This window comes from Brachycentrus maculatus, unplaced genomic scaffold, assembly GCF_059751285.1.
Source record: "Brachycentrus maculatus isolate JH-2025_06_01 unplaced genomic scaffold, ASM5975128v1 h1tg000202l, whole genome shotgun sequence".
NCBI classification, from domain to species: Eukaryota; Metazoa; Arthropoda; class Insecta; order Trichoptera; family Brachycentridae; genus Brachycentrus; species Brachycentrus maculatus.
Genome location: NW_028280953.1, coordinates 418,956 through 446,718, shown reverse-complemented (window position 1 = coordinate 446,718; position 27,763 = coordinate 418,956). Strand labels below are relative to the sequence as shown.

The 27,763-nt window shown below is 36.7% G+C and overlaps 1 protein-coding gene across 4 annotated transcripts in view; it reads right to left on the bottom strand.

The window, feature by feature from the left end:
• The window catches only part of Sec16 (endoplasmic reticulum export factor secretory 16), a 69,258-nt gene that overhangs the window by 41,256 nt on the left and 239 nt on the right, over positions 1 to 27,763 (bottom strand). For 2 of the 4 annotated variants that reach the window (XM_088263725.1, XM_088263723.1), the window contains exons 2-9: positions 27,632 to 27,717; positions 17,304 to 20,257; positions 16,172 to 16,470; positions 15,133 to 15,324; positions 13,983 to 14,150; positions 12,057 to 12,168; positions 5,370 to 5,495; positions 675 to 777 (exon numbers count right to left, since the gene is read on the bottom strand). In XM_088263725.1, coding sequence (XP_088119851.1) covers positions 675 to 777; positions 5,370 to 5,495; positions 12,057 to 12,168; positions 13,983 to 14,150; positions 15,133 to 15,324; positions 16,172 to 16,470; positions 17,304 to 20,257; positions 27,632 to 27,709 — 4,032 coding nt within the window. In that variant the 5' untranslated portion in view covers positions 27,710 to 27,717. The remainder of the gene's footprint in view (positions 1 to 674; positions 778 to 5,369; positions 5,496 to 12,056; positions 12,169 to 13,982; positions 14,151 to 15,132; positions 15,325 to 16,171; positions 16,471 to 17,303; positions 20,258 to 27,631; positions 27,718 to 27,763) is intronic. The other 2 variants (XM_088263726.1, XM_088263724.1) reach the window with 1 other exon arrangement.

Below are 27,763 nucleotides of genomic sequence, written 5' to 3'. Positions count from 1 at the left end.
TAATCAAACGATTGGTATAGAAATAATGAATGTATTTGTTAATTGGCAAACGTTAAACGGCAGTTGGCTTGGCCATGTACTCCGCATGCTTCCTGAGAGCCTTAATCAAGCTTGCCTCTTTTACAAGGCATCAGGTTCGCGCCGCCCAGGACGACCACTGCTGACAATTCGTCGGCAGTTCTCGTCAGAACTTCGGGACGCGGATCTGACTTGGGAGGATGCAAGGGAGCTGGCAGCCGACAGAAAAGCCTGGAGACAGTTTCTGGACTCCATATGCTCCACCTAGGGAGCGGATATGGTTAATATATATATATATATATATATATATATATATATATATATTTGTTAATTGCTTGTATTTTTAGCTATTAGTACAAATTTGCTTGGTTTTTAAGATAAGTCTTGCGGTGAACCGGTGGGGAGCATTTTTCAGCAGTTTTTTTTTACAGCCGCTCCGTTATCGCCACTCAATGTGCCTTCCGCACTCACTCCAATATTAAAATACGAATAAAAAAAGGTAGCTGACGTACCCTTTAGTTGTTTGACTGAAGATTTTGACCAGAGTCAATTTATTGATTCTTAGCACTGAGAACGGTTGAGCACACAAGATACAGAGATAACGTATCCGATGTCTCGACGCGGCTGAAACATTTGCCGAGACCAAAAGTGCTTACCTTGATGTGAGCAGTTGCAAATTTCACGGGCGTCATGCGATCCGACTTGACTGTGGAGTTCTCCATACCTAAGATGTTGATAGAGGCATCCGTGTTGAAGTCCCTACAGGGAAAATCAAATTACATTATATATAAAAAAATAAAAAAAACTTGCAAAAATATAAGATACAAAACCTACCAAGTCAAAGTTAGCAAGAAGACGGTTCAGTGGTACCGAAAATTTAATTACAAAAATCAACTTTCCCTTGCAAAGAATATTTGTAAGCTAGGCATTTAAAAAGCAAGTTTTCTTCGCAATTAATAATTTTATTAAAGACTTCTACTACTACTATCATTATACCGTTTTCTGCAGGGGTAGGCATAGAGGATTGAACGCCACACTCTTCTGTCCTGACATATACTACCAGCTTCCTTCACGTACATACATTTAGTTACATATCGCTCACTCCTTTCAAGAACGTCATAAATCAAAAATTGACAATATTCAGTTGTACATCTTTTCGGAATGCCCAGAAAATGTACTATATCCCAGCAAAAACGGCATATTTTTAACTAAATATTTACCCGCTACAGGGCAGAAAGTGTTATTTTGAAGAAAAGGTATGTTTTAATTATTTTTAAAATTATATTTAATATTTTTCAAATGGAGAAAAAACCTTCAGGTTTTACCCAAAAAGATCTGTTGCACAGTAAAAAGTTCAATAAGTGGCTTGATATTTATTTTTAATACATTGTATTATATTTTTTAAATTTAAAAACGTTCTCCTGAAAAATCAAGTTTTTTGATTTATGAAGTTCTTGAAAGGAGTGAGCGATATACACTATGATTATGTAGACTTTTGGTACCGCCAGATTTTATGTTCTGGTTGATCTGGTTGTGCCAAGTCTTTTTTGGCCATCCTCGTTCTGTTCTAAACCGGAGGTTCACATTTGCCAAACATTCTTTATATCATTCTCACGTTATCCAATCGCTCCACATATCAATACCAAATTTTCTTTCCTTAATATTTACGATTATCCCTAGTTCAGTTTTACATTCCTTTCCAACATCTTCATATTCGATTCTATCATACCATTCTCCATACATTCGTTTGAGGGAACGCATTTCAAAAGTGTTCACTCTGCTTTCATTCTTCTTTTTCCAATTACATGTTTCTCTTCTATACATCAGTGTCAGTACAAGCACTCCATTGTGAACTGCCAGTTAAGCTTCCATGGACATATTTTTACTTGCAATCGCTCTATTATTATATTCTTTACATTCACCCTTCTCTCAATATCTTTATCCACTTTTCCATCCCTTTAACAACATACGGCAAGTTTTTTTTTATTTTTACAAATTTAGTGTTTGCGAAAATAAATATTGAAAAGGACTAAAAAAAATTCCATACATCTGTAATTTTAGGCTGAATACGAAAAAAAAAATTGTAATATTTTTTTTAAAAACAATCAATAAAACATTAGAAAGAAGAAAAAAGTCCCTCTCCAAGCACAAGAGCTCAGTCTCTTTTTTGGAGAGGCTCAGCGCAACTAAAATTATAAGATTTTTTTAAGCATAGAAATAGTAAAAAAAATATAACGTTATCAAATAAAAAAAATTAAAAATTAAAAATATATGTACAAAATATATAAAAAGTTGTGAACATCTGATGTAATGATATATGTACATGATGATAAGCTATGAGCGAATGAACAAAAGCGATGAATTATAAAGCAAACAAAATATTAAAATATAAACCAATTACCTTAAAAACTGAAAATAAACAAGTGAAGAAAAACAATACAATATGTTAGATTTTTTATTTCCGCCTCCGTAGTCCAGTGGTGAGCGCATTCGGCTACCGCGCTGGAGGTCCCGGGTTCGATTCCCAGGGGGTCATAAATAAATATGAGTGATTTTTCACTTTGGCTTTTGTTAGTATCTCCATACATTAATGGACCTGATGCCCATGACTGATCAGTGTGCCTTCATGTAATAAGCAATCAAGATGGCACTGCATCGATACGATGCAGTGCCCTATGCACCATTTAAGGTTAAGAAAAATTTACAAAATATATATATTTTTTTAATTTAACAAGGCATCTGTAGTAAAATGAATCTAATGTATTTTTTTTTTATATTTATTAAACAGGGCCTCACTCTCATTGTAATATAATTGTTAATATGTGAATATGTCAAAAATATTTTTTTTAAATGCTAAGATTTGTTGTCATGCGAGGTCAGCCTTTTGACTCTACAAGTGTGTATTTTTTGCATTGTCGTAACTTTTCGCAAGTTTTTTTTTGTAAATTATTGCAAGTTTTGTAAACTTTTACAAGCATGCGAAATCATTCACAGATTCTTGTAAACTTTTTTATAATTTATATTTTCAATGCAACAATTGCTAGTTTCATTAATTTAAATATGTATCTAGATTTAAAACACTTTGATGACGAATAAAACATATTTTAAAAATAAAATTAAAAAATTATTTCTACTTTGCGTATTGGACTCAATAGGTTCTAAACGAGGACAATTTTTTTGGACATTTAGTACAAAATTTTGACAAACTCAAATATTGTCAATTAATTCAATGAAAGCTGACAATAAATTGTAAGTATTAAATTTTGTGTGTGGAAATTTTGCTAGATTCGGTGACTATTTCAGCTAAATATATGACCCATGGAGCAATTCAAAGGGTGAAAACCAGATACCTGTTTAGTATTCGCTATTACCTGCGAATTTCCAATGCAAAGCTAGACTGCGACCTATCAAAAAGTGACAGGTTGAATGAACAGCTTCATTAATTGATTCGGCAGTCACTTTGTGGTAAAATCTATACAATATTACTTTAAATTTTACATAGTAATTACCACAACTTCCTAAAATCTATTGTGGCACGTGTTTCGATGCATTCCGTATCATTTTCAAACCCCGTATGGTGTTACATTATATTATTTTTCGACATCTCATCAAAAATGAAGAAGAATATGGAAGTCTGGGTATTTACGGGGCTGACGACCGTCATCGGCTGGTTTAAGTGATCACTTTACACACGTGTAACATTCACCAATTCTACCCATTATTGACAACCACACTACTCAAATTCTTGGAAGTTCTATATATATGAACCAATTTAGAAACCTTGTTCTTGAATCACTAGAACTTCACTAGAGACATCTATTAGTCAGATGTAAAGAAGCTTTTTATTAAGCAGAAACTCTTTTATTATTTTTTTCTTCCATATTCTTCTTCATCTTTGATGAGATGTCAAAAAATAATATTAAAATAACTCCTGTAATTGGAGATAATCCAGATTTTGTGAACAAGTATTTGGACACACTCAAAATGTTGTGTTACATTATGTTAGGGTTTTTGAAAATGATGCAGAATGCATAACACGTATCACAATAGATTTTAAGAAATAGTGGTATTACTAAGTAAAATTTAAATTAAAAATTCACTAATAGTATTAGTTTGGAAACAATGAAACAAGAGTTTTTGTTTAGTGAGTGTTTAGCTTGCTGTATGTTCCCGATAGTTAGCTAAGACAGCGTCGGCATAGATTGTTTCACATTCCTATGCACAGGACCAACCTGCCGATGGTTATGCCTGTAGGAAGAGCTACCGCTGTGTTGAACAATATCACATTGGATATTGATCTGTTCCATGTGTCCGAAGGAGTTTTCCGAAGCGGGATTTTTCTACACCTTTAAGTCTTCTTGCTTACTTTTACTTTTAATATATACGCCTTGAATATTGTTTGTTATGTATATATTATTTTTTTATTGAATAAATTGAATTGAATTGAATTGAATTGAATTGAATAATAACGCACGACCCCATAAGGCTTCATTAACCGTAGATAAATTAACTTCTTTAAAATTTTAAATTTTACGGCACCGTCTTTATTCCTGGATATTCATATCCACCAACAGCTTATTACCTGTTTCGCAAATATGAACTAATTTTACAACAGAAAAAATAAATTAACTGAAACTATGTCAAAGAGGACTATAAATTGTTTATAAACATCAAAGAATTTTTTTTAAAATTAAAAGAGAAATATTTATGTTTTTATTATTTACAAAAATACTTAAATTTCATACTATTTCTGTGAGCCTAAGCGGTTCATTATTAGAAATAGGTATCAAATTGTGGTAGAGCGGGTTCGAACCAAGAAACTCTGACTCAAGAGTCCGCGACACTAACCATAACCCGACATGATTAGCTCAATTGTTGGCAGAAAGTCATAGATGCCGATGAAAAGTATTTTGATTGAACACAATAAATAATATAGAAAACAGAGCAATTTATTTTTTACTTTATTCAACTCTGTTCGCCTTTGTTCAACTTTGTTCGCCTCCGTAGTGTAATGGTCAGCACGCTCGGCTACCGTTCTGGAGGTCCCGGGTTCGATTCCCAGGGGGGTCAAATAAATGCGAGTGATTTTTTTCACTGTAATATTTATTCAATATTACCCTGGACTGGTCCTGAAGCGGGGGGCTGATCACCTTTCCTTCATGTGAAAACGATCAAGATAACACTGCGTTTATATAAAGCAGTGCCCTATGCACCATTGGGGTGCGGATAAGGGTTTTATATATTATTCAACTCTCGTTTCATTGTTTCCAATCTAATATATCTCTTTTCAAAGACACGCTTGGAGCGTTGTCACATTGACCGTGCGTAAATTCCGCCAAGTGTGAACCCACCTACTGCCCGAGTGGTCCGTGCGCAGAGACCCGCTCCCCCTCCTCCGCGACGGCATTCGGTACGCAGCCGTCGGATCGATCCTCCTGAACGTATAGTAATAATTCCCGCTGGAATCCAGCAGGCTCCTGGTTCGGGACGGGCAATGGTACAGAACACATGTGTGGGACTTGCATATGTGCGGAGATCGCGGAAAGGTCATTAGCCAATATTGCGAAACGTGGCATTCTCAAATGCTTACACGACTGCAAAGTGGTGCACTCAAATACTAATGTACCTAGATGCAAAAGTTGAACATGCCCTCAAAAACTAATACAACTGCAAATGTGACTCTCAAACAATTTAAATGACTGCTAAAATGATACCTTTCAATAGTTATATAACTGTAAAAGTGTGAATGTAAAAGTGATACCTTTAAATAGATATATAACAGCAAAAGTGTGACTCTTATAATATGTATGACTAAAAATGATACCCTCAAATTTTAATATGACTTCAAAAATGATACCCTTTACATAGTTACATAACTGCAAAAATGTGACTCTCAAACATTAATATCACTGCAAAAATGATACTCACAAATATAATAAATAAACCATATCCGCTCCCTAGGTGGAGCATATGGAGTTTACAAACTGTCTCCAGGCTTTTCTGTCACAAATAGTCATATAATTACAAAAATGTAACTCAAATTTTAACATGACTGCAAAAACGATACTTTCAAATAGCCATATAACTGCAAAAATATGACTGCCAAACATTAATATTATATGACTGTGAAAATGATACCCTCAAATAGTTATATGACTGCAAACTATAGTATGATTACACAAGTAATGCAGTGATTAGCATGTTGACTGCCATGCATCATAACCCAGGACTGATTCCCGATAGGGTGATCTACGTATCTAAGAATAGATCATAGTTTTCCCTACATGCAATCAAGATAGAACTTAATCACTTCATTGCAGTGCCCAATGCACAATTCAATTAAGATAAATAGAAATGAGAAAGGTAATGTTCAAATATATATGTAACAAAGTTGAAGCATTTGCAAGTTTTAACCTAAAGAGAAAAAAAGAGAAAAATTGCATAAGGCAGCTAAAAGGGAGGCTTACATAAAAAAGCATAAATTTACTGTATACACCAATATGACCACTACCACAACATACTAATGACCTTTCCGAAACCATTATTGCTAAAAATAAACTGTGGATGCATACAATAATATAAGCGCGGACATGTGCAGTGATTTAAAATAGTAAAAAATTGGGTATTTGTGGCTTTTTGGTAGGCAATCTGAAAATATAATTATTCACAAGCAGTTTTTTTTTGCAAAGTCATTAGAAGGGATCATTGGTAGTTCAAGTCTCTACTACGGGACTCTAACTCTGTTGCGTTAGATGCCATCATATATAATTAAGCCTAAAATTGAAAAGAGACATGATTTACGATGGCAGCTAACACAACAAGTTTAGAGTGTTAAAATCAGGATTTAGACCATTAATGACTCTCCTATAATGATGACAACAGAAAACTGCACGTGAATTAATGCAATTTCAGCATTTTTTACAATTTTTAGTGACTGGGTTATTCCATAAAACGTCGGTTGTTGTTAAAGCAATTTATTTTATAAATTTTTGGACTTTGCTATTATTTTTTATTTCAATATTACCCTGGACTGGTTGGTACCTGAAGCGGAGGGCTAATCACCTTTCCTTCATGTGTTAACGATCAAGATAACACTGCGTTTATATGATGCAGTGCCCTATGCACCATTAGGGTGCGAATAAGGGTTTGAATGAATGAATGAATTCATTTTTAGGTAAGAACTCCCCACAAGATGGACCCCTAAAATTTTAAGATGGAGATCTTGGGAGAGTAAAAGACGCGTCGGAAGACCTCAAAGAAGATGGTCCGACAACATAGCCGCTGTGGGGGGTAGAAACTGGCTTCAAGAAGCAAGCGACTTAAAGAAATGGAAGGATACGGAAGAGGCCTATTATATCTAGCAGTGAAGGACAGAGGGCCAAAGAAGAAAGAAGAAGACACACTAAAAAATTTGAAGAAAAATGTAGATTTTAAGGATAATTTGACAAGTAAAACAAAGATAAATGAAAATTGCATAGCAATAAATACCATCATCTTTAAAAGCTATATATGACTGAAAATTGTCATGACCAAATGTGACTGTGATGAAAATATGTAAAAAGGTAAAACCATGACCATCTGTGGGCCAATTCTGTGACTGGATTGATTGATTCCTCTATATTACAGTATATGTATTTTGATACCAATAAATTTGGTTTTAATCAATCTCACAAGAGCCCTAAGCAGCAAGTATGTATCCATGGACCGATATGCTCAGCACTGCAAATGTGCTCCAAAGAGCAAGAGCAGGGAGACAATTGCTGACTAATATCAAGGTCCGGAAGGTGTCCTATCTGAGACATGTGCTGAGAGGAGACAAGTACGAGCTTTTGCACCTAATATAGGGTCGACAAGGTGTTGGCAAAAGACAGATCTCCTGGCTCCGGAATATACGAGATTGGACGGGGATCAGGACCATTGAAGCGCTGTTTAGAGCTGCCCGAGACAACGACAATTACTCTCAAGTGATAGTCGATATCAGGGGGATTTGACATGATATGCAAAGAAGAAGTATGTATAGTTTTCCACGCAATTCAGACATGTGTTTTTTACGCCTGCGGACCGCTGGCGACAAGATTTGATAATTATATACATATAGTTAAGACCTTAACAAAGAGATAGGTATATACTATTCATATAAAACATTGGATAATTCCTTAATTTCTGCCTTTGAAATGAGGCCGGCGCAGAAGGTAAAAATACCCTTCCCGGCCTTAAGCATCATTTGACCCAACGGGTAAAAATACCTGTCCCGTCATAAGTGCTTAATAGATTTATATTACCCACTGACACTTCGTGATGGAATTGCATTTTTAATATATTATTAGATTAAAACCAATATTTTTAGCTTTTCCACTTTATTTTTATTTGACCAGCGACGAAACCCGGACGAAACCTTGACAAAACCCGGTCGCTGGTCAAATAAAAATAAAGTGGAAAAGCTAAAAATATTGGTTTTAATCTAATAATATATTATAAGTGCTTAACATAAACAGAGCTTATGGAATAGCGTAAAATATTTCCACATACCAATTATACAAAAATAATAAAAAATTGCATCGTAATGTGTGTGCGTGTGTGTGATTTTTCCAACATGCACATATGATAGACAGTGTGTATGTTCACAGGTAAAAAGTTTGCTTGTTTCGTGAGTCATAAAATGATACATGCAATGCCAACAAGCAATGCCAAATCCGGTGCAAGTTGCCACATGTGAAATTACATGCACAAGTGAATTTGTCGGACAAAATATGAACATGTATTATAAATACATAATATTATAGACAACACATTGAAATGAAAATCATATATTACGTATTTCGAAAACGTTATTAACTTCGTAATAAAGTAATATAACACTCTCATTATTATTCATCATTCACTTTGTGTAATACTACTACCGCTGACCCTTGTCTGTAGCCAATGGTGCATAGGGCACTTTTTCATACAGAAGCAGGGTTATCTTGATTAATTTGCTTTAAACTCGGGTGACATTTAAAAATTTAATTTTATGGTCAAAACACCGTTTTTGTACTGAAAAATAAGTTTTTTTTTCGAAATAAATATGAAGTTTTGAATAGAAAAGAGTTATTGTAAGGAAAAGAGTTTAAAAAATTGGTACCAAATTCGGGTATATATTCTAAAAAAAATTGTGCCGAGGGAATGCTTATTCTGAAACTGGAAGACATGAAGTAGAGTTTTTCAGTGGTATTACACAATGTGAATGATTTTTTTTAAAATATGTACGGTGTAAAATTATTGATAAGAAAATGCATCTCAAAAATCAAAACTAACACGGTTAATAGCAATAATAAAAAATATGCATGAGACTCTCAAGAAATACAAGTGAAACTTTCTAGGTTCTAGAAATAGTTGATTTTATGCATTGCTCTATTTGCATTTGTTGATCATTTTACTATTTCAGGATTTGAAAATGGTTATGTAGAATTTACTTAACCCCTTATGTGATTTGCCCGAATCTAGCTCGGGTCATTCCCCCACCAGTTTACATATATCCCCATTCTCCTTTTGTTCACTTTTCATTCCTAATATTGTTTATTTATTTTATTTATTGTTTCGGCATTAACTTTGTGGTAAGACATGTTACAATGATTAAAGAAAACACTTCGTTTTTTACCACTTGAGTTTTATTATAGACTACATGTTTCAGAAGTTAAACTTCCATCATTCAGGTCTGTATAATAATATTATTATATCTGTTATTATACAGACCTGAATGATGGAAGTTTAACTTCTGAAACATGTAGTCTATAATAAAACTCAAGTGGTAAAAAACGAAGTGTTTTCTTTAATCATTGTTTATTTATATTATTTTTTGACATCTCATCAAAGATGAAGAAGAATATGGAAGTCTGGGCATTTATGGGGCTGTAACATTCACCAATTCTACCCATTATTGACAACTACATTACTCAAATTCATGGAAGTTCCAAATATATATGAACCAATTTTGAAACATTATTCTTGAATCACTAGAACTTCACTAGAGACATCTATTGGTGAAATGAAAAGAAGCTATTTATTAAGCAGAAACTCTGTTTAACTCCTGTAATTGGAGATAATCCAGATTTTGTGAACAAGTATTTGGACACACTCAAAATGTTGTTTATTTATGTTTTAAACTGATTTATTATATTTCAATATATAATTTTTAAAAAAGTGGAAGTGGAAGATCTTGTCCGCCTCCGTAGTGTAATGGTCAGCATGCTCGGCTGCCGTTCTGGAGGTCCCGGGTTCGATTCCCAGGGGGGTTTAATAAATATAAGTGATTTTTTCACTCTAACATTTATTCAATATTACACTGGACTGGTACCTGAAGTGGAGGGCTGATCACCTTTGCTTCATGTGTAATCGATCGAGATAACACTGCGTTTATATGAAGCAGTGCCCTATGCACCATTGGGGTGCGGATAAGGGTTTAAAAAAAAAAAAACATGATAGTGAAAAAAATGTGTGTTTTTTTTTTAACACAGAAGTGGTTAATGAAAATCTCTCTTAATTAAATTAAATATTGCATTAATCAATAAATTCCCATTAATTCTTACTCTAACAAAGAAATAACGGGTTTATTATATGCATCTAACAAAGGACATCAGTTTTGCAGTAGAGCATCTTTCCAACAATACAACGGCGCCTGTCATCTGTGTAGTTGATATTTAGGATACATTTTCTTTTGGAGGAATACACAATGGTAAATTATCATATGAAAAATAAATTAATATTGACTGATAAATAATGAAAAATGACACTTGCCGTAGAAAATATATGACAATATCTTTTTTTTTTTTTGACATCTCATCAAAGATGAAGAAGAATATGGAAGTCTGGGCATTTACGGGGCTGACGACCGTCATAAGCTGGTTTCAATTCTACCCATTATTGACAAACACACTACTCAAATTCTGAGTAGTGTGTTTGAGAGTTTCTGCTTAATAAAAAAGCTTCTTTATATCTCACCAATGATGTCTCTAGTGAAGTTCTAGTGATTCAAGAACAAGGTTTTTAAATTGGTTCATATATATAGAACTTCTAAGAATTTGAGTAGTGTGTTTGTCAATAATGGGTAGAATTGAAACCAGCCTATGACGGTCGTCAGCCCCGTAAATGCCCAGACTTCCATATTCTTCTTCATCTTTGATGAGATGTCAAAAAATAATATGAAAATAACTCCTGTAATTGGAGATAATCCAGATTTTGTGAACAAGTATTTGGACACACTCAAAATGTTGTATGACAATATCTGTTAAATTAAATTATTCAAATATAATTTAATTATAAATACAAAGGAAACTTCTTTTATGATCACATTGAGACCTTTGAGGTTTGATAACAATAACGGGGTAAAAAAATTTATAAAATTGAAAACATATTTTTATTTCCCAAGTTTAATTTACTAGGAAAAAAAATGTATATTTGTAAAACAATTATTGTTATAAATGTATTGTCTGTTTATTAAAAACCCCAGAAAATGTGAGGTTAGATGTAATTTTTGTTTTATATTGGAGATGTATTGGGTCAGTAAAAATATTCAAATCAGCACACTAAGGGCATTTGTCCACTACACGGAATTACACGGAAATTTACCTTCTGGCACGTCAGTTAGCATTTTAAAACAATGATTGGCTTGTGCTTCTGTCTGTCTTTTTTGGATAGGTGCTCTTGATCGATGCGTGAACATATTGCGCGTAAATTCGATCACACTAAACTGTCGAGTCGCTTTCATTTTTCAAAACCGGACTGCCGGACGGTAAAATTTCGGGTAGTGGATAAGCACCCTATGTGTCTATGAATATTGACTCTATTTTATGAATATTATAGTACAATTGACATCTCATCCGTAGAATGAATGATCCAGTGTTCAAATGATATTAATATTGCTATTACATTGACACTATTATGTAACTAAACAAAACCAGGCTTGTAAGTGTGTGAAGGAAAAAAACGGATATAAAAATAAAACAAAATGGAGGTGAACAAAAGTTTTGCAGTGGCGTTTCGGAATATTCCGGAATTCTTACCTGTCCTTGATGTTGTCGCCATTTGCGGAAGAGCGTCCGGAATGTACGCTAGCGCGCTCATCGCCGAGGCGTGTAGTCGATGCGGATTCGTAACCCGGCATTGACGGATAACCTACAATTTAAAAAGGAAATAAGCGTTAGACTCTCTCGACTTACAAGTCAAACTTTTTAGGGTCTATAAACATTAGTCAGAGTGCTTTACACACAGTTAATGAAAATCATAGTTTTTTTTTTAAATAGGGTATGAAAACATAATATTGATAAGGAATATCGGGAAATATGAGGAGAAAGAAAATGAATATTTTATTCGCAAGTAATTTTTTTCACTCATATTGTAAATAAGAGGTTTATTATTATTCATATTGATCGGGAATTTTTATTGTGTAAAAATATTGAGGTTAAGGACTTTATACGTATTAATTTTTAAGATTTTTACAATGTTGTTGTTTTAAGAGCGATTGTTATCTATTAAATGGTTGGTGCACGTTGAAAAATGATTATTTCTGAAACATAATTCATGTTTTTCATTTGAGTTTTACTTGGAACATACCACTATTTCTTAAAATCTATTGTGACACGCGTTTCAATACATTCCACATCATTTTCAAACACCAAAAAAGTGGATCGATATTATCGCAATGTGACCGCCGAAAAAATTTATGAAATAATCAATTTATGTATTAATTTTAAATCAAACACAGATTTTTTGAGTCTACTAAGTTTATTAACCGGATCCACACGGCTCGCATAACCGTATGTGTTTTAACAAGACATGTCCCATACGCGGCTGACATAAGCGTTTGTGTTTTCACTTTGCTCCAAGTTTCGAACCTCAGTTCAACTTGGAGGGATTTTTTCATGGTGTGGAACTTTGGATAAAATAATACGTCAATCCTCGGCCTTATGACATCTGTTGAAATATCTGACTAATAATTTGTAACATCACAAGGATAAATAAAAGAACAGATCCCTGATTTTTCTTGCGGTCGGTAATTAGTCCGCACCATAATCATGCCCTATATCTGTCTCACTCTCGACACTACGCATCGCCAGTGGGTAAGAGTGACACACGATGCGTGCTTTGATTTATTTATGTTATGATGTAATTTGTTTATATTACGATATATTTCAAGAATAATGTGACACGAGTGTATTATAGAGTACCAAAAAGGCACAATGAATCCCATTGAACGTTTTTGTTTAGGAAAATAAATTGTTTCATAACTAAATACATGATAAAAGTAACAGCCGCGCACGAGCGTCTCTTAGGAACAAAGTTAACGCGTTTAAAAGGTTAACAAAAAAACATAAAAAATTCCTATTGTGATAATTGTTTTGCCTTGTTAGGGCATTATTAAACGAATGCCCTAACAAGGCGAAACAATTGTCACAATATTAATTTTTTAATAAATTTAGTAGACTCGAAAAATCTGTGTTTGGTTTAAAATTAATACATAAATTAAAATGGAGTTCTGGAAATTAAACGGCAAATCAATAAATAAAGAAATAATTCATGTTCCCTGAATCTTGTTTTGAATTTTCGGGATGTCAGATATGTATTTATATATATAAACAAATAAACCCTTATCCGCACCCAATGGTGCATAGGGCACTGCGTCATATAAACGCAGTGTTATCTTGATCGCTTACACATGAAGGAAAGGTGATCAGCCCTCCGCTTCAGGTACCAGTCCAGGGTAATATAAATAAATATTACAGTGAAAAAATCACTTAAATTTATTTTACCCCCCTTGGGAATCGAACCCGGGACCTCCAGAACGGTAGCCGAGCGTGCTGACCATTACACTACGGAGGCGGACTGTATGTATTTACACAAATAAAATATAAATTAAAAACTAATAGATATCACCACAAGGTGACTGCCGGATCGACTGATGAAAGAACAAAGATTTGTTACACACGAACCTTCCGCATAGCCCAAGGTGGGATCAGCTCCCCGCCCGGCCATGTACTTGTTGTATATCTCCAGGTAGGCCTGCGGGTTGCTGACGCGGAGCTTCTCGTAGTACTGGTAGGTCTGCTGCTGGTGCTGGTACATTTGCTGGGCGTACGGATCCATGGAGTATCCATATCCTTAAAATAAAAGTAAAATATTATCGAACCGCCCTATTCATCCAAACGTAAGTGATATATCTACTTATACTTAAAATAGATTATTATTTTATAGAATATTATTTAAAATTTTAGTCCGCCTCCGTAGTGTAATGGTCAGCACGCTCGGCTACCGTTCTGGAGGTCCCGGGTTCGATTCTCAAGGGAGGTAAAAATAAATATAAGTGATTTTTTCACTGTAATATTTATTCAATATCACCCTGGACTGGTACCTGAAGCGGAGGGCTGATCACCTTTCCTTCATGTGTAAACGATTAAGATAACACTGTGTTAATATGACAAAGTGACCTATGCACCATTGGGGTGCGGATAAGGGTTTTATTATTATTATTTATTTTATTTTATACAATGATTACATGTTGCTCATACAATTGTACAAGTACATGAGCGACCTGTAATACATACAATTGTATTACATGTCGCTCACTCCTTTCAACAGTGTCATATTTCAAAAATCGTCAATTTTCAGTTGTGCATGTTTTCGGAATGCCCAGAAAATGTACTATATCCCAGCAAAAGCGGCATATTTTTAACTTAATATTTACCCGCTACAGGGCAGAAAGTGTTGTTTTTGCATTTTGAAGAAAAGGTGTTGTTTAAGTATTTTAAAACATTAATTAAAAATGGAGAAAAAACAGTCAGGTTCTACCTTAAATGATCTGTTGCACAAAAAAAAAGTTCGATAAGTGGCTTGATATGTATTTTTAATACATTGTATTATATTTTTAAACGTTAAAAATGTTCTACTGAAAAATCAAGTTTTTTTATATATGACGTTGTTGAAAGGAGTGAGCGATGTGCACAAATTAGCTACGGCCGTACATATAGGAAAAAAAAGTATTTGGGCACACTCAAAATGTTGTTGGATCACATTGGATTTTTCACCCTATGACACCACATTGACTGGTACATAACATCCTGTACGTAATACGCGAACACTCACTGTCGTAGTATTGCTGGTTGTATCCCCTATCCCGGTCCCTCCTGTGCCTGGGCTGCCGGCTCCTGTCGGCGTCTCTCTCTCTCTCCCGGTCCACGCTGCGCCTGTCCCTCTTGCCGGAGCCGCTCGTCTCGTTCGGCTCGTCCTCGGCGGGATCCGGATCCCTCGAGGAAGGCCGGGGAGGATACCTGGGATCTGGAAATAACAAATAACATCGAGGAGTTAAAATTTTTTCCCATACTACCCGAAGGTTGAATGGACACCACGTTTTAACCGGTTAACTGCCAAAAGGGTCTTAAGACGCATAATTTTCTGTGACCGGAGTGCCGCTCATACAAAAAATAACATCTTAAGACGCCCCGTTTTAAATAGACTTTTACTAAAGAAAATCAGTTATTTAAAATGTACAAATATATTGAACGCATAGTGACATCTATTGAGAATATCTTTGCATACTTAGAATTGAAACAGGATTTGTTTTTACCACTTGAAGCGTAAATTAAAGAGAGCATTGTCATCGGAACAACTGATGGCGCTCAGGGTTGTCAATAATTTTTCGTCTACAGAGAACAGTTTTATGTTGTGTTTCATGTATAGCGGTTCATATTATATTTGAAACTTATTTTGCAGTAGAATTTTCTGATTTTTATTTCTGTTGAATAAAATTAATCATAATTACTTTATATATAATTTAGTTTTCATATTTTCTATGACAAATTTTGTGACAACCCTGCACCAAAAATAATTAATTTTATGATCATGGATAAATGACTGCACGACTGGCGCACTCTTCATTTATTTGGTAAGTTTTATAAATAAACGTTATTAGACTTTCAATAACGATATGTTTAGAAGGTTTTATTTTTGTGGTCAAATTCGCGGCGTGCTGGGTACCGCTATACATGTACCTGCCGGCAGTTAAAAGGTTAATAAGCATTACTATAACTTGTAGCAGCATTTCCTGATTTATCACTATGATTTCTAGAGTGACAATACACAAAGCTAGATAGTAAACCAAATTGCGAGAAGACAAAAATCTTACCTCTCTTTCTTTCATCCTTTCCTCTGTTCTTTCTCATGCTTCCGTATCCTCTATCGTCTCTCGGATATCTCCTGTCCCCCTCTTCCCTGCCTTCGTATCTCTCCTTGTCCCTCCTCCGGGCGGCTCCGTCCCTCTCGCTCTCGTAGCTGTCGTATCTGGGGTCCCTGTCGTCCTTGCGTCTCCTGTCTCGCTCGTCCCTAACGGTTCTGTCGTAAGAGCGCCTGCTGTCCTCTTCTCTCCTGGAGCCGGCTTCGGGTCGTGGGGGTTTGCCGGATGGATAGGAGCTCTCTCTGTAACGCCTGGAAGAAGATACCAAAAAATTGGTACAGTATTTTTTTACAATATACGCTAAGTAATGAGTAGTAATAAGGCAGGTTGGGTAGACGCTCGACTGTGATCTGGCGTCGCTGGTTCGATTCCCGCCAATTGTAAAATGAATTCAAGAAAGATTTATTTTCAATTGGTCTGGGTGTTTGTGATGCATTTTTCACATTTACCTTTCCTATCCTTACTATCTTACCTGCAGACAAGCATCTAAAATAGACACGGGTTTTTAGAGTCTGCTAAATTGTATTTTATTTTTATGTGTTTTTTTAAATAATAAAACACAATTAACCTGTCCGGGAGTATGGACGTATATGACCGTCAGTGCGAATTTTCCTTAAAGGAGTATCGACGTTAATGAACGTCAAAGTCCGTCTGTCAGTATGATGTAACTTGTATAGCAATGACATCTGTGGATATTTGTGTGTAATTTTGTCATAATTTAAAAATATTTTGAAAAGGTGTTTTTTTTAAAATTATCTTCATAATACATCGATTTAATGAAGAAAATATTTTTTTTTATGTAAAATGAACCCACTCTCCAGAGAATGTCGGACATCAATTTTTGTACTCCCGGAAAGGTTAAGAACACTAAAAATCAGTGTTTGATTCTAACATTTTATTCATTAATTAAAATGGAGTTCTACAAACTAAACGCCGTATCTATTTTTTTTTTTAAATTGTTATTATTATTTTGTTTTTGTAAATAAAAATAAGACTTGACACTGGCAGAAACATCCTGTTACTGGATTACTGCCAAATTAATAAAATAAATATTAATAAAGTTAGTACAAGACCGTTAAATTACCTTCTTTCTCTGTCCGAGTAGTAGTCTGTATCCTCTGTTTCATATCTCACGTCTCTGTTACTCTTTCTGTACCTGTCATCTCTCTCTCTATCGGTTCTCGAAGTCTCTCCTCTCCTATCCTTGTCTGATCGTCTTTCGTCTCTCCTGTCTCCGTATCTTGTATCTCTCTCCTTTGAAGACTTGGGTCTCTCCTTCTCTTTGCGCTTGTATATCCTGTCTCTTTCCGACTCGTCCCCGGTGGTGTCGTCCCGGTATTTCCTGTCCTTTTCTGCATGTTGCTGGTCTTTACCGAGTCCGGGTTGTTTCTGGTTGGAGTGGCGATCCGACCCCGAGTCTAGGACGTCGACGGCTCGAGGTATCGCCGGTTCGTCTTGGATGTCCGCCCCGTCCATGTTTTGGTCCCTGACCATTGAAAAGTCGGCCGACGAAATGGCACTCAAGTCTTGCAGATTCTCCCCTTCCATGTCCAAGTCTCGCTGGACCAATTCGGGTTCTAAGGCGATGTTTTGGACGGGATTTTCTATGGTTTCGGTAGCTCCTACGACGCTTCTCATTTGAGTCGCGTCGACCTCTGAATAGTCCGACCCGTCCATGTTTTGTTCTCTCGGTTCTGATGCGTTGCTCTGTCCGAAGCCAGTCACGACTCTCTCGTCGCTTGTGCTGCCGAAGCCTTGGCTTTGGAAGTTTTGAGCGTTGCCGAAGCTGCTGGACTCTCCGGGCACCATTCTATCCAGGCCTACTGGCCTCCGATCCGAGGAGCTTCTAGAAACATTCTGGTTGTAGCTGGACTCATCGTCCGTGGGCTGGCCATCAACCTGCCTGTAAACAGTCGGAGCTCTATTCATGTACGTGGAATTGTTCAAGCTGTCGCTTTCCGTAGTCTGCCCATCGATTTGCCTGTCCAAATAATCTTCATCAGGCTGGGCGTAGATATTAGAGTCGGTCAGCTGGCCCGGAACCATCCGCGAGAGTCCGGGAGGCGGTTCATCGCTAGTGAAACTGGAATTCGGTCCGAATTCCGATTCCGGCTGACCCAGGACCATCCGTCTGAATCCAGGAGGCGGGTAATTTTCCCGCATTGCGTTTCTAGACAAGTCTTCGTCGACAAAATTCGAATTGTCGTATGCAGCGTCCGAGAGATGACCCGTTTGCAAGTATTCATTTCTATCATTATTAGGAGCGACTTCGAAATTTTCTACCGCATTCTGATGCGCGGGCCCGGTGTGCGGATACTGCATCGGCCTGTAGTTCATCGGGGCCGGAATATCGGGTCTCTCGGAATTATCCGGAGTAGTTTCGAGATTGGCCGTAGAATAATTTACTTGCTGTACGTTTCTATACGCGGAAGGTGGAATGTTACGAGTGTTGACCAAGCCCGGAGAAGGTTGGCGGAGAGAGGGAGACGGCTGCCTGATCGAAGGTGCCTGTTCCTGGTGAGGTATGGGCGAAGACTGAGGAACGTGGGAATCTATAGGAAGCACTGGGACATTATCTGCAGGAGGCATCACCGGCGCGATTCTATTGGCAGGTCTGTGAGAGAGTTGACCGGAGCGTTTGAACGGGTTTTGGGCAGAAGATCCAGTTGGCGGTGGACCGGGCATGCTGGGAGGTAAGTGTGGGGGCTTGCCACTCGGGGGCAACAGAGAAGCGCCAGGCAAGGGCGGAGTAGCAACTTGAGGCGGCAACGCACCGTGCTCCGACGATACGGGTGGCAAGGCACCATCACTCCTGACACTCTTATCGGGAGAGACACTCTCCCTATTGATGTTCATCGTTCTAACACCGTGGATAAATTCTTGATTCACAATATTCTCAGGCGCGATGTTCCCTTGGGATGCTGGAACACTTTCGACGTAAGAACCGTCCCACAAATTATCACTGACATTGTCAACGGGGTGAGCATAGTTGAAGTTCGTATTGTCGTTGGTGTTGAATCCGGGGCTGCTCTTGTTGGAGCTCCTGGACGGATCCTCGCTCCTGTTGGTGCTCTCCGTGTGAGACAAGATTCCGTCGCTCGAATCCTGGGACGGCTGCGATTCGATGGACCACTGCGGCGTCAGGTTGTCGCTGTGGAACCTCCTGCCGATGGCCAAATTCGGGATATTATGTTCGATTAACGCTTCTCTATCATTCAAGGTTTTGATGTTGGGTTCAGAAACAGGGGGCAAATGATGATCGTTCGTGATCGAATCATCGTAATGGACATTTTTATTATCGTCGTGCGATATTTCCCTAGTATCGTGACCGAATGCGCTATCTACCGGAACATAAGGCAAGACAGGAGGTTTCGGACTCGGTGCCTTTTGATTTTGCACACTTGGCCTAACTGTACTGTCGTGCGAAGGATCCCTCAAACCATGCGGCGTCTGATTCCTAACCGGTTCCTGTTGAACCATCTCTTCCCGAGGAAAACTCCACGAATCCGACGTATTCGCAAAGCTATCGGCCAGAACATTAGCATTACTGGGAGTGCTCTGCTGTACAGGGTTGATCTGATGCCTTGTGTTCATGTTCTGAGGCGGATGCGTTTGCTGGTTGGCATTGGCCGGGAGACTGTTCGCTTGCTGGGATATCGGATCCGCCTGCCACCCATAGTCCCAATTATCACCATCGGCCTGACCTTGAACACCAGGGTTAGCAGCAGCCTGATTGGGAGCGTTAAACGGCTGAGCTTGGTAATTCTGATAGCCCTGCTGCGCATTGTACCCTTGCTGCCCGGGATATTGCTGGTCGTACTGATAGTGATACTGGTTCTGAGCCGGTTGCTGCTGCTGGTAGTTGGGCTGCTGGAAGGCTTGGTTGGCGTAGGCGGCGGGGGCCGGTTGCTGCCAGTACTGCTGCTGCGGTTGCTGCAGGGGGTAGCCGGTTGGAGGGGGAGCGGGTTGACCGGGTTGCTGTTGCTGTCCTAGCCACTGAGAGGGCTGCTGCATCGGCTGTACTCCCGGCAGTGGGGGCTGTTGACAATGCAACAATATGACAATGAATATACGAGAGATATCACTTTTTAACAAATAATATATATTATTTTTTGACAATGTAGATGAAGAATATGGAAGTCTGGGCATTTACAGGACTTACTTTCAAATTCTTTCTTCTTCCATCTATGATGAGATGTCAAAAAATAACATGAAAAATGCTATAATTGGAGATAATCCAGATTTGTGAACAAGTATTTAGATACACACAAAATGTTGTATATAATACACATATCGCTCACTCCTTTCAAGAACGTCATAAATCGAAAATCGACAATTTTCAGTTGGGCATGTTTTCGGAATGCCCAGAAAATGTACTATATCCCAGCAAAAGCGGCATATTTTTAACTTAATATTTACCAGCTACAGGGCAGGAAGTGTTGTTTTTGCATTTTGAAGAAAAGGTATTGTTTAATAAATTTTTTTAATATTATAAATATTTATCAAATGGAGAAAAAACCTTCAGGTTCTACTTCAAAAGATCTGTTGCACAGTAAGAAGTTTAATAAGTGACTTGATATTTATTTTTAATAAATTGCGTTATATTTTTAAACTTTAAAACGTTATCCTGAAAAATCAAGTTTTTTGATTTATGACGTTCTTGAAAGGAGTGAGCGATATAATTTATATGTTTTTCAATTAGTAATTTATGAGAATTACCAATGAGCGGACAATGCAGCAACTCTAAGGAGCATTTCTGGCAAGAGCCTACGGGATAGAATAATGAACACCAGGATAAGAGAAATATGCGAGACCCAAGACGTCGTTAGGTGGGGAAGACAATGAAGAAGACAATGGTATGCGCATGTGAGCAGAATGGAACCATCCAGACTTCCCCGCATCGCACTGCACGGCAAACCCAAAGGTAGACATCTCCCGGGCAGACCACCAAAGATATGGATTGACAGCTGGAAATCAACATCGCAGGAGGATAATCGCTCTTAAAAAGAGGCCACAAGGCCCACTCCAAGCTGAAGAAAAAGAAGATCTGTTGTTCTCAAAACTAGTCGTCTTTGCATGAAATAAACTCAAAAGTTATTATAATTCATATTTCAAGCACTAACTTTGTGATTTTCCAATTTATAATTAAAATGTAACTTTGTTTTAAAATAACTACAAATGTTTTATAATAACTTAATTATGTGTACCGGTTTTGAAGCTAACCGCTTCTTTATCAAGACTGATTAATCAGTCTAAAACACTATCTACTTTAAAAAAATCAATTCAAAAGTCAGAATATTTTGAATTTTGTTTAAGTAGATAGTGTTTTAGTATTAATCAGTCTTGATAAAGAAGCGGTTAGCTTCGAAACCGGTAGGCATTAAAATTAAGTTAAAATAAAATATTTATAGTGATTTTAAAACAAAGTTACATTTTAATTATCAAAATTTTAATTTTCCATTTAAATTTTATAAAAGTTTAATTTAGTGAACAGTGTCACCCTAAATAATGAAAAGAAAAAAGTAAGCGATGATTCGACTAAAACAAACAGAACGGCATTTTGAAATCAACTGAAATATTATTTGTAAACCGAGAACAAATCTTTGCATAATTGTTAAACATATGAAATCATAAATATTCATATTTTTAAAGCGCAAACCAAAATCTTGCAGAAAATACAAATTTAAGACCTCGCGTAAAAAAAGATCTAACTCCAAATTTTGTAATCATAAAAATTAAAAAAAGGAAAACCTATTACGTAATGTGTAATGGTTGGCGTATTTAGCTACTGTGCTGGAGGTCCCGGGTTCAATTCCCAGGGGGGTTGAAAATAAATATTAGTGATATCACACTCTAATATTCATGCTTTGTAAAAAAGTAAAAATATATATGAGGTGTGACTAACGTAGTGTAATGGTCAGCACGCTCGGCTACCGCACTGGGGGTCCCGAGTTCAATTCCCTGGGGGGAGCATTACCTCCGCCATCTGCAGTTGAATATCCACAATGACGTTTAAGATGTATTGAGTCAAACTAGACACGTATTCCAGAAGAATTAGCTGATACATCTAACGTAATGATTAGCTACAATTACTATGGATAACACTAATTTGAGTATTGTTGGTTGTCAATCAAGGCTTCTTTTTCTTCTAACCCTTACCGCACCCTATGGTGCATAGGGCACTGCATCATATAGACGTAGTGTTATTTTGATCGCATCGTATTGATGCTGGTGTTATCTTGAACGTTACTTACACGAAGGCAAGGTGACCACTCCTGCGCTTCAGGGATCAGTCAAGGTTAATATTAAATATAAGTGTAGAATCCCTAATATTTATTTTTACCCCCCCTGGGAACCGAACTTGGAACCACCAGCACGGTACCTAAACATGGTAACCATTACACCAATCGGAGGCGGACAATCAAGGCTAGAATGGTGAATATTACATGTGAGTAAAGTGGTCGGTTAAACTAGCTCATGACAGATCATAAGCCCTGTAAATACCAAACATTCATATTCTTCATTTATGTTGAGATGCTAATAACACTGTTTTGTTACCAATTAATTTTTGTAGATTTCGATGAAAAAAAAAGGAGTTAGGTCTCTTTTGCCGCGGTGTGTCCAATTATTTGAGAATCATAACAGCTGCTCAAACAAAAGAACTTAAAATGCGCTAAAATACTTGAACAAATGTGATATATTTGCATATTATTTAAATACACAAGTGTGTATGTAGAAAATGACAAAATCGATATCAGGGGTATGAATATTTTAAGCAATTTGTATTTCATAGAGAACAAAATAACTGTATAAAGTATTTGGGATAGATAATTAATATTTTTTTTAAACAGAGAAATATTTGTGATTTTTTATTATTTACAAAAATATTTCAATTTCATACTATTTGGGCGCTTGTGCACTACCCGTTATTTTACCGTCCAGCAGTCCGGTTTTAAAAAATGAAAGCGACTACGACAGTTTAGCGTGATCAAATTTACGCGCAATGTGTTCACGCACCGATCAAGAGCACCGATCCGAAGAAAGATGGACAAAAGCACAAGCCAATCCAAGCCAATCATCGATTTAAAACGCTAACTGACGTGCCTGACGGTAAGATTCAGTGTAATCCCGTGTAGTGCACAAACGCTCTTTCTGTAAGCCTAAGCGGCTCATTAATAGAAATAGGTATCATATTGTGTATTAAAGTGAATTTGAACCGAGAAACTCTGACTTAAGAGTCCGCGACACTAACCACGGGACCACAACCCGACACTTCAAAATTTATGTAAAATTTCCCTGGACTGGTCCCTAAAGTGCAGAAGTGAGATCACCTTGCCTTCGTGTAAGTAACATCAAGATAACACTGCATCAATACGATGCAGTGCCCTATGCACCACTGGGCGCGGATAACGGTAAGAAGAAGAAAAAGCCTTGATTGACAATCAACACTAATATTTTTTTATTATTTTATCCATGGTAATTGTAGCTAATCATTACGTCATATGTATCAGCTAATCCTTCTGGAATGCGTGCCTTGTTTGACTCAATACATCTCATACCATAATTTTAGCTTAAGTAAATATCTTCTTCTTCATCTAAACATAATCCGCACCCAGTGGTGCATAGGGCACTGCATCATATTGACACAGTGTTATTTTGATCATTACTTACATGAAGGCAAGGTGATCACTCCTGCGCTTCAGGGACCAGTCCAGGATAATATTAAATAAATATTAGAGTGTGCATGAATTATAATATATAAAGGTGTCTTCGGTTGTGACGGAAACTGGTTGTATTCTGGATTCGCAAAGGCTCGCTATCCAATCTTGGTGATGGGTTGGCGTCAGAGTTCAGAGAGTTTTCCTCTATACTTGACTATCGTCAATGTTGTGGTTAGAACATGAATATTAACCGGATCCACGCGGCTCGCATAACCGTATGTGTTTTCACAAAACATGCCCCATACGCGGCTGACATAAGCGTATGTGTTTTTACTTTGCTCCAAGTTTCGAACCTCAGTTCAACTTGGAGGGGTTTTTTCATGGTGTGGAACTTTGGATAAAATAATATGTCAATCCTTGGCCTTATGACATCTGTTGAAATATCTGACTAATAAGTTGTAACATCACAAATATAAATAAAAGAACAGATCCCTGATTTTTGCTTGAGGTCGGTAATTAGTACGCGCCATAATCATGCCCTATATCTGTCTCACTCTCGACGCTACGCATCGCCAGTGGGTAAGAGTGACACACGATACGTGCTTCGATTTATTTATGTTACGATCTCATTTGTTTATATTACGATATATTTCAAGAATAATGTGACACAAGTGTTTTATAGAGTACCAAAAAGGCACAATGAATCCCGTTGAATGTTTTTGTTAGTGAAAATAAATCGTTTCTTAACTAAATACATGATAAAAGTAATCATTTAAAAAACGGCGAAATACCGCCGCGCACGGGCGTCTCTCAGGAACAAAGGTAGCGCGGTTAAAAGGTTAATGAAATAAAAAGTTTTCCCCCTACATAAATCTTCATATATAGCCCTCAGAGGTTAACCTTCCCCTCCCGGTGATATGTATTTATGTTTGTATGAGGCACAGCGAATCTAAACTATAAGTTTGCCATATCGCTCACTCCTTTGAACAACGTCATATATACAACATTTTGAGTGTGTCCAAATACTTGTTCACAAAATCTGGATTATCTCCAATTACAGGAGTTATTTTCATATTATTTTTTGACATCTCATCAAAGATGAAGAAGAATATGGAAGTCTGGGCATTTACGGGGCTGACGACCGTCATAGGCTGATTTAAGTGATCACTTTACACACGTGTAACATTCACCAATTCTACCCATTATTGACAACCACACTACTCAAATTCTTGGAAGTTCTATATATATGAACCAATTTAGAAACCTTGTTCTTGAATCACTAGAACTTCACTAGAGACATCTATTGGTGAGATGTAAAGAAGCTTTTTATTAAGCAGAAACTCTTATATTAGTATGTGAGATCTCACCAATAGATGTCTCTAGTGAAGTTCTAGTGATTCAAGAACAAGGTTTCTAAATTGGTTCATATTTATAGAACTTCCAAGAATTTGAGTAGTGTGGTTGTCAATAATGGGTAGAATTGGTGAATGTTACACGTGTGTAAAGTGATCACTTAAACCAGCCTATGACGGTCGTCAGCCCCGTAAATGCCCAGACTTCCATATTCTTCTTCATCTTTGATGAGATGTCAAAAAATAAAACGTCATATATAAAAAAAACGTTTTTAAAGTTTGAAAGTATAATAAAATGTATTAAAGATAAATATAGAGCCACTTATTGAACTTTTTAATGTGCAACAGATCTTTTTAGGTAAAACCGAAGGTTTTTTCTCCATTTGAAAAATATTTAGTATGTTTAAAAAAATAATTAAACAAAACCTTTTCTTCAAAATGCAAAAACAACATTTTCTGCCCTATAGCGGGTAAATATTAAGTTAAAAATATGCATCTTTTGCTGGGATATAGTACATTTTCTGGGCATTCCGAAAACATGCACAAGTGAAAATTGACGATTTTTGATTTATGACGTTCTTGAAAGGAGTGAGCGATATGTATAAATGTTTAGAAATTGTATTATGTTGTACTTAAAACTGTAACCATATTAAATAAAAAAAAATAATAAAAATAATAAAAAAATGTTTTTATTACAACTCGACTTTTCAAATGAGAATATCAATATAAAATATAATAGATATGTGCTCAGAATTTTTGTATTCCTCTGTAATATAATTTTGTATTACGTGAAAGTATTATAATATAAAGTTATTCATTTGCAGCGACGGAAATAAATAATCTGTAAAAAAATCAGGGATTAAAAATCACCAATACAAGAACGTTTCTGTGTGTGCGCGTGGGTGGCATGCTTTGTGTATACGCGCATGTCTAAGCGTGTTTACTGCGCAAATCGTCTTACGCGACGTTCATGTCACTACGCCAGCTACTACGGCCACTTACGATGTATTTTTTTTCTCGTTTTCAGAGTATTATCAGAGCTAACATTACAAAATTGTTACATTTCAACTTCGACTATGGTCAATAAAAGCAACATTTAAGAATATTCACATTTTATCCGTTTTAAACGACATTTTCATATGGTATACAAAATACACATCACCGGTGCACGCGGAAGTTTTTAGCACCGTAATGCAAGGGTTAAAACAGATATTTGGCTATTACATTGTTGTCGGGCAGTTTTTTCATCAACCCCGACCCTAATTATCTTCTACCAGTCTGCCACCCGACCCTCAGTACACTAATCACAAGTAACCGCAGACCCAGTTCCAATATATACAATGTTTTTTGGCATCTCTCGCAATCTATCAAAAGTCTTCTTCATCTTCAAACCCTTATCCGCATCCCAGTGGTGCATAGGGCACTGCATCATGTAAATGCAGTGTTATCTTGATCGTTAACACATGAAGGAAAGGTGATCAGCCCTCCGCTTCAGGTACCAGTCCAGGCTAATATTGAATAAATTGATTCTAACACCGTAATATCTCATATAATATGTACATGATAAATTATAACCATACACGATATATTATATTTGCTTACTTTTGATATAAATATTATTAATTTTATCAAAAGTAAACAAATATAACGCTTATAAGCGTCTCCCGCTCTCTACCAACAGTATGTAAACGACGCTTTTAAGCGTTTCCTGCAAAAAATGTGTTTATATAAAAAAAAACAAAATAAATACAATTCGATATGACATTTTGAGTGTGTCCGAATACTTGTTCACAAATCTGGGTTTTATCCACTTTATTTGAGTTTTTTCTTACATTTTAACCAGCCTATAATAGGTCATAAGCCCTGTAAATACCCAGACGTCCATATTCTCCTTCATCTATGTTGAGATGTCAAAAAAATGTAAACAAGTCAATATGATCATCTATGACTTTATATAAAAAGTACTACTTAACATTTCTAGTAGAAAACAAGATGGTAGGATATTGTACAATTTTATGAGATTTTCCTCATCAATTAAAAAAAACTGAAATAAGTTTAGCAAATTGAGGAAATTTCAGACATGAAAATATCCAGCCTGTTCTATAAATATGTATTTATGCAATACGTGTTGTTATATGAATAAACAAATGAATAAATTCGTCTGTCATATGTATTCCTGGTGCTACTGTTAACTAATTAGATATATGGGTTCAGTGGGAGATATTTTAATTCCTAGAGAACGTTTATTTCTGATGACCTCCATCGTATTGTAATCATGTTTACTATACTGATATAATTCGCTGCGTCCGCCCGCACGTCAGCAATAGGCGATGTCACGAATGGGAGTAACGCAACGCCAATATGTCCCAACAACATAACCTAACTGTCACGACACTCACCTGAGTCGGGTTGTAAACATTCTGGCCGGGCCCCGGCGCCGTCGCGGGACTCCCGCGGGGCCTCTTCATGTAGGACATCCTTCAAACTGCAAAAGAATTATGTAACTCTCAGTACAAACCCGACACATATGC